The sequence below is a fragment of the Pundamilia nyererei genome, unplaced genomic scaffold (assembly GCF_000239375.1).
Source record: "Pundamilia nyererei isolate P.nyererei 1_Seehausen unplaced genomic scaffold, PunNye1.0 scaffold00139, whole genome shotgun sequence".
Classification (NCBI taxonomy): domain Eukaryota; kingdom Metazoa; phylum Chordata; class Actinopteri; order Cichliformes; family Cichlidae; genus Pundamilia; species Pundamilia nyererei.
Genome location: NW_005187540.1, coordinates 214,920 through 222,575, shown reverse-complemented (window position 1 = coordinate 222,575; position 7,656 = coordinate 214,920). Strand labels below are relative to the sequence as shown.

At 49.4% G+C, this 7,656-nt stretch overlaps 1 protein-coding gene across 1 annotated transcript in view; it reads left to right on the top strand.

Moving 5' to 3' along the window:
- The first annotated feature begins 180 nt into the window (after positions 1-180).
- Positions 181-7,656, top strand: part of iqgap3 (IQ motif containing GTPase activating protein 3) — a 17,911-nt gene continuing 10,435 nt past the window's right edge. The window contains exons 1-17 of the mRNA XM_013913618.1: positions 181-740; positions 2,296-2,383; positions 2,455-2,611; positions 2,716-2,793; positions 2,875-2,951; positions 3,033-3,100; positions 3,274-3,387; positions 3,486-3,664; positions 3,754-3,832; positions 3,916-4,079; positions 4,156-4,243; positions 4,332-4,495; positions 6,234-6,394; positions 6,476-6,591; positions 6,711-6,874; positions 7,026-7,116; positions 7,463-7,630. Coding sequence (XP_013769072.1) covers positions 713-740; positions 2,296-2,383; positions 2,455-2,611; positions 2,716-2,793; positions 2,875-2,951; positions 3,033-3,100; positions 3,274-3,387; positions 3,486-3,664; positions 3,754-3,832; positions 3,916-4,079; positions 4,156-4,243; positions 4,332-4,495; positions 6,234-6,394; positions 6,476-6,591; positions 6,711-6,874; positions 7,026-7,116; positions 7,463-7,630 — 1,984 coding nt within the window. The 5' untranslated portion in view covers positions 181-712. The remainder of the gene's footprint in view (positions 741-2,295; positions 2,384-2,454; positions 2,612-2,715; positions 2,794-2,874; positions 2,952-3,032; positions 3,101-3,273; positions 3,388-3,485; positions 3,665-3,753; positions 3,833-3,915; positions 4,080-4,155; positions 4,244-4,331; positions 4,496-6,233; positions 6,395-6,475; positions 6,592-6,710; positions 6,875-7,025; positions 7,117-7,462; positions 7,631-7,656) is intronic.

Sequence of the window (7,656 nt, the reverse complement as noted above, 5' to 3'; positions counted from 1 at the left end):
TTTTTCTCTGTATCTATGAAGCGCCTTGAGGCGACTTATGTTGTGATTTGGCGCTATATAAATAAAATTGAATTGAATTGAATTGAATTGAGGAAAGGTCTGATCAATCAGTAAGAGCTTACTGAGGTTATTAAAGGGCTGAATCAGCTACAGCAGAGTACATCACTGAATTTCTGCAAACACTCACAGCTTGCAGGGGATGATGAAGCTCCTCCTCGTCACTGCTCACCTGTCCCCTGAAACCGAACATTTGAAGCAGCTAGCCCCTCTGCTAAACCGCTCTGACCTGCAGGTTGACTCGTTGCTATGGTAACGCGGAAGTGGTCGGTAAAACCGGCAGCAACAGAAGAAGACTTCGCAAGTAAACTCTTTGCATTATGACGTCACGCCAGGTGAGTTATAAGATGTAAATATTTGCGGGAAGACCGTTTTCGATTCAGCTATTACGACAGTGAACTCCATAGACCACAATCCACCGCAATGAGGTTCTAGCCAATAGGAGGCAAGGCTGACGGCTCGACCAATTAGAGAGCGGCGGGAGCTTTGAAACTCCAGGCAGGAAACAGTCGGAGGACGGTTGGAGCTCCGCTGCGGTTTCTGTGTTTTAACCGAGACTTTGGGACACATTCGGGCACCGAGAGGACCCGGACCGGGACACCGAGACACCCGCAACGACCCGACACAGACCCGGGACACCGAGAGGGGGGACAACATGGCGGATTTAGCCGCGAACGGCCACTGTGAGTGTCGGTCAGAGAGTCCGGAATGACCGCAGCGTCAATCAGATTCATATGTAATTAACTCGGTGTCACACTCCGTGATTTTCTGCGTCTGTGGGGTTAATTCAAAGGAGCTGACCTCAGTGCTGCTGCTTGCAGCTGTACCGATCAGCTACAGCATTAAAACCACCACAGGTGAGTCACCTGTCACAGGTCAGGTGATCGATGGACACTTGTCCAGGTGGACTCCTTATGATCCGGGTCTCAGTCTAAGATCTAAGGGCGTTTTCCCGCATGCGGTGTTCTGGTTCACCTGCACAGGTGGACACCGCTGGTGTGAAACAACCTGTGGAGGAGGCATTCTCGGTCTGGTTAGTTTACGGCGTGATGATGTCATAGGTTTGGAAAAAAAATCACCCGTAGCCCCACGTGCTGCAGTTTTTCTGTGTGAAAAAACAAACCAAAGTTTGCAAGACTTTAATGAAATGACGTGTTTACAGTCACTTCAAGACAATAAGAGCAACGCGCCGAGCCAGTGAAGCAATGTGCAATAAAGTTTCACGGGTTAAATGTCAATCGTATATCTTTCACCTCTGTAATGTTCTGGATATTTATAACCGAGCGTTTGTGAATATTAGAGCAATTTCTTATGTTTGTAACTTTATAATATGAGAGGACGGTCCCTTGTGGCTCCTCTGTGATTGGGATCAGAGTCAAGCAGCCTTTGTAAGACTCGGAGTTTACGTCAAATATTATTACTGCTTTCTGAGCTCACTGGTTTACCTCCCACCTGACCATGTCAGACTTACCTGAAGAAGATTCCAGGTCAAAGGTCCTCAGCAGCCTGCTGTCATCAGTTTCAATAAAACTTCTTAAAGTGATGAAGATGGTTCCCGGGAACATCAGCCTGCATCTGGATGAAGACACGTTTGTAACGTGTGAGGAAGCTTCAGCTGCTTCAGACCGATTCAAAGATTGTGGATCAAACGTGCGCCATGTCCTCCATCATCATCAGCCCGAGCTCACCCCAAAGAGCTCCAGACCTCGAAACACGGCAGACCTTCATCACCTACGGGACTGTAAACTGATGATGGCAGGAAGCTGAATATTCCACACTTCCTGTGAGAACACTATTTTTGAGCTGGAATTTTTTTCAGGTGTGAGGGAAGCATCAGGAGTGCAGCTGGTTTTAATGATGTGACTCAGTGTTTTTGTCTGTAACTTGGTGCTGATCACATTCATTGATAAAGATGATCGATCATCCAGGTAAGGAAAAGTTGCTTCTGTTCATCTGAAGCGTTTTCAGAGGGAGAAACGTTTCACCACCATCATCATCAGGTGATATCTTTAATATTGGTCCCGGAACTGACCTCATGGCCTGTCGTTGGTCAGCTGATGAGGGTGAAACGCTTCTCCCACTTCAGACGAACACAGTCGACCTTTTGTAATCAACAGTTTGATCTGATGTAGTGTTAGAAACGGGCTCAGCGTCATCTAAACAAACTGAGAGCACAATATTGATCTGCGGTTAAAGGAGTGACACGGGTGTGATGTCCTGTTTCCTGGCGTGTTGCAGATGAGCGTCTGACCGCCGAGCAGATGGACGAACAGAGGATCCAGAATGTGGCCTATCAGTACCTGTGCAGGCTGGAGGAGGCCAAGAGGTCAGTGACCTGGACCGGGAGCACCTTAAGTGTTTGCTCACTTTTGTTAACAGAACCAGTTTCTTCTTCAGGTGGATGGAGGCATGTCTGGGGGAGGAGCTTCCTGCTCCCACAGAGCTGGAGGAGGCGCTGAGGAACGGCGTTATTCTCGCCAAACTGGGTCATCGCTTCGCTCCGAGCACTGTTCCTCAGAAGAAGATCTATGACCCGGAGCAGCTGCGATACCAGGTCACAACACACACCAGCTAGAACCAGTCTGATCCGGTCTACCGCTCTTTGGGGGGCGGGGTTATTGATCAACTCGATGATCAGCTCTGTATTGATCCCTGCAGGCTGTCGGTCTTCAGTTCCGCCACACTGACAACATCAACCACTGGAGAAACGCCATGACGGCACTTGGGCTGCCGGCGGTCAGTGAACACATCGACGGATCATAGTATCGATTAGCTGATTGGTTTGAAGCTGGGCTGATCACCTGTTGTTGTTTCCAGATCTTCCATCCTGAAACGACCGACGTGTACGACAAGAAGAACATGCCGAGAGCGGTGTACTGCATCCACGCACTCAGGTACGCCTCGTTGCTCGTCTGATCACCTGTCCTCTGTGCCGCCTCTCACTTGTGCTCACCTGTGCTCACGTCTCTCTGCAGCCTGTACCTGTACAGACTCGGTTTGGCCCCACAGATTCACGACCTGTATGGAAAGGTCAAGTTCACAGGTAAACGCCACATAGGTAACTGATAATTTGGGATTAGTTTGGCTTTAGTGTACTTTCACAGAAGTTGGTGCTGGGAAGGTTTGGAAGGGGCTTTGACACCCGGGGGGTGGGTGCTACAGTGCTGGGTGTTGGACCAATCACGGTCAATTTTGCTGACCTGTAACTTTGTTCAGAGGAAGAGATCAACAACATGAAGCTGGAGCTCGACAAATACGGGATCCAGATGCCCGCCTTCAACAAGATCGGAGGAATCCTGGCCAATGAGCTGTCAGTGGACGAGGCTGCAGGTAGGACCAGACTCTGATTGGCTGATAGCGGATGGAGCTACAGGATAGGAACAGACTGATTGGCTGCTGGGGGTACTGACCCTGCATTCTGCCAACAGTCCACGCGGCGGTGGTAGCCATTAATGAGGCCGTGGACCAAGGGGATGTGGGTGTGACGGCGGTGGCTCTGAGGAACCCCGCTGCTCTCCTCACTGACCTGCAGGAGGCGTTGATGAGCGTCTACCAGGAGATTCTGCAACGAGCGAGGAGGAGGAAGGCTGAACGGGCCGCCGGCGGGGTAAGACATTGATTGGTTAAAGAGATTTGTGTCCGTCCAGTCAGGTGAGCAGACTGTTGACGTGTGTGTTCGTGCGTGTGTGTCAGCAGGCTGTGGCAGAGGACAAAGACATGTACGAGGAGTATCTGACTCAGAGGGAGATCCAGGACCACATCAGTGCCGTCAATGGTGAGAAATAAGCCCCTCCCCCTGTTCTGATGGCATTAATGCTGGTATTGATGACCTAACGATTATGTCACTGTGGGCGTCAGTGCGGGCAGCGGTGGAGCAGGTCGACGAGGCTCTGGATGTCGCCAACGAGCTTGCTTTGCTGTCGGCACTCCAGCTGCCGTGTTTGGCCCTCAGGGGCCTCCGTACTGACAATGGGCCCTGGTACCTGGATCAGCTGACCGCAGACCGCCAGCAGAAGGCCCAGGTAAACTAACAAGTGCGGCCCCTGACCTCTTTCTGACCTCAGTGACCTCTGACCTCTCTGTGACCTCTGACCCCAGAATCAGGGCTCTGTGGATCCTCTGGAGCATGAAGAGCTGCAGGAAGGCGTCACCGCTGCCAACCAGGAAGCTCAGAGCACGCGAAACAGTACGCCATTTTCTTCCCACGCCCGAACCAGGCTCACCTTTTGACCTCTGACCTCGCCTCAGTATGTGTGTGTGTTTGTGTGTTTCAGTGGTGGCGGCCCTCCAGAGCGTTAATGCGGCATTGCGTGGAAATGACCCCAGACGCACAGTCAGCTGCCTGATGACCTCTGACCTCCAGCTGCCTGAAGTGTTTCCGTTTGCGGCGACATTTTATCACCGAGAGCTGCAGCTGCTGCAGAGGCAGACGGCACAGGTGCAACACCGGGTTTACCTGGAGATGAGTGACAGCGTCACTCAGGGGTGGATCTAGAAGGGTGGCATCGGGTGGCAAGTGCCACCCTAGTTTTGCATGTGACAGTGTTGTTTATTAAAATAAAACAGCATTAACAGTTTGAGCGTAGTTACAGTCAGCAGTGAATATAAATGCTAAAACTGAATATGTTGCATAGTGTCCCCCCCTGCACCAGTAACAAATGGTTCAGCCCATAGCAGGACCGGCTTTTTCCTTGTTTTCAGTAGCAAGCGATGCTTATGATTGTGCCAGAGCACATTTTAAACAACACCATGGGAATTTCAGATTTCACACAGGTGGGTGGATGTTACACTGTGGAAATGGAAGGAAGGTGAGAGTTATTAACCCTCTGGGGTCCACGCACACGCTGCACCTCCAAATCAAACGACTGATTTAAGATGACACCGCAATAAGCTGCAGCCACGCTGAGTCTTTCAGCCCGTGTTGAAGTTTGGACTTCAAAGTTTTTAATTTTAATTACAGGCCAGTAAATCCAGAGTTATTAAAAAAATATATATGAGCCATATATATTTCTAAATACTGTCGTCACGTTTTTTGTGTTTAAAAACAAAAAATGTTTTCTAAGGACAACACGAAAATGGTAAAGAAAGGGGGGGGGCCTCTTTCCTGTTGGTGGAAAAATGTACCATGTCGACCAATTAATATCACAAAGGCACATTGCAATGTAAACACTGTCACCAACTAGTGCAGGGCGATATGACCAAAAATATTTATCACGATATACATTTGAAAATCTGCGATAACGATATGACTGACGATATAATTGACACGAGACAAAATACTTTACAACTCCTCAACTTTGATGGTTTTTTTGCACTAATAATGTATCTTCACTTAAACAAGCAGCTGTTTTATCTGCATTAAAGTTATATAAACATTTAACGGTGCAAATTCCTCGCTGACAGTTTAACCAAAAGGCGTTTCCAGTGGAAACTGGCCGAAACATCCTCAGCATAACCATGTATAACATCCACAACACTTAAAAAGAGGTTATACACACACACAGTACCCTGCCGTTGTCTTTACGCTGTCTAGACTCTACTGACTCCTTTAAAAAGCAGCTGAAGACATTTTTATACAAACGGGCTTTTAATTAATTTTAACTTGTATGTCTGATCTTATTGTAAAGCACTTTGTGATTTTTATCTGTGAAATGTGCTAGATAAATAAATTTTACTTAATATTACCGTATTAAGTAAAAGTATGTTGAAGCACAGTACGTATAACTCCGCGAGGCTCCGCCTACGATAGCCGTAACGCTCCGACAATCCATCAAGCGGTGCGGCTTCGTAGCTCAGCAAAGTCGTACTGAAGCATTTGACAGATTTTCGAGCGCCGTGCACATAAAATCGTTTCGAGGTCAGTAAACACAACCAGAGTTCATACATAAGGCACACGGGATTATAAGGGGCTCTGTCGACTTTCAGAAAATCAAAGGATGATTTTAAGTGCGCCGTATTTTCTTCAGTTCAGAACTGAAGAAGCTTCTCGGATGAGAGGTGAAACGTCTTCAAGTAACTTAAAGAAGTCCAGACGCTTTTCTTTGCAAGCTCCTTTGACCACCTGCATGTGTGTGTTTGGGGGGGGGAGCCTTGATTTTGCCACCCTAAGAAAATTCCTCTAGCTCCGCCCCTGGCGTCACTGTCATTCAGCTGGCACTTCCTGTTGTCTCCTCCAGGGAGAACTGCAGGAGGAGGAGCTCTTTGTTGCCGTGGAGATGCTGTCAGCCGTTGTTCTCATCAATCAGGGTCTGGAGGCGGGACACCTACAGCAGTTCAGCTCCTCATTGGTCAGTTCGTCTGCAGGGCTCTCCGATGTAGAGCCCGCCCTGCTCGACAGGTACTGCCTCTTACCCATTTACCTGCTGATGATGTCACTGTTGATAATGACGTCCCTGTTGATGATGTCACTGTCGTACAGGTACTTTGAGACTCTGGCTGGTGTGAAACAACAGGTGGGCCGAGACCTGCTTACCTGGAACCAGCTGCAGGAAGGAATCGCCGCTGTGAACGGCTCGGCGCAGGACGAACAACAGCGTACGACAACGCGATGACATCGTTACAAACACACAATGATGTCATTATAAACAACAAACATTAACTTCTTTGAATTCTGTTGAGCTGACACTGCGACCTCTGACCCCTGTGACCCTCAGAGCTCCTGGCTGTCAGCCTAATAAACAAGGCCGTGATGAGCGGAGACCCTCAGCGGCTTATCTCCGCCCTGTTGCTGCCCTCCTGTGGCGTGGACGAGGTTTCACCTGCCAATGCCTGCAAGTACCTGACCCTGCTGAGCCAAGCCAGGCAGATCAAAGCTCAGGTAACTGCTCAGGTGTAACTGCACAGGTAACCGAGCCATCACCTCAACAGCCCCTCAGAACTGTGACTTTAGTCTTTATCATGACCCTCTGGAGGTAGAATCCAGGTGAGGTTTAAACTTTCAGTCACAGGTCCCCCTCCTGTCCAACCAGGTGAGCAGAGACCCGGGAGCCGAGCTGTGGTTGGCTGATATCCAGGAGGCCGTGAGGATGGCCAATCAGCAGAGTCAGAGAGCTCTGAAGTGTGAGTCACAGATTCATTTACCTGCACAAGTAACCACACCTGTTCAGTTTTTAAGCATGTGGGTTAGAAACGATCAGAGGCTGGACCGCCATCGTTTGTGTTTGATGATATTCGTGATCATTGCGACGCACCTGCGGCGCTTTGTGTCAGACGGAGGAAGGTTGTGAGAGCGAAACGTCTTCATCTTACCTGTTAGCTGTCAGCAGTGACATCACTGAAGGTGTGCTGGGAGACGGGTGTGAACATCGCTCCGAGTTGCACAAGAAGAAACGACTGAAGGACAGAACTTCCCGTCAGCGTGTTCATTATTGATCCGTGTGTTGATTATTGGTTGTGTGTCCGTCAGTGTGTCTGTCCGTTGCCGCGGTGAATCAGGCCGTAAAGGAGAACAGGGCGAAGCAGACGCTGCGGGTGCTGTCTCTGCCGGAGGCGGAGCTTCACGGAGTTCTACCTGACTGTGCTGCAGAATATCAGAGAGAGCTGAGCGCCCTGATGGCACGCCGCACACGCACAGGTGACGCACCTACACACAGACACACA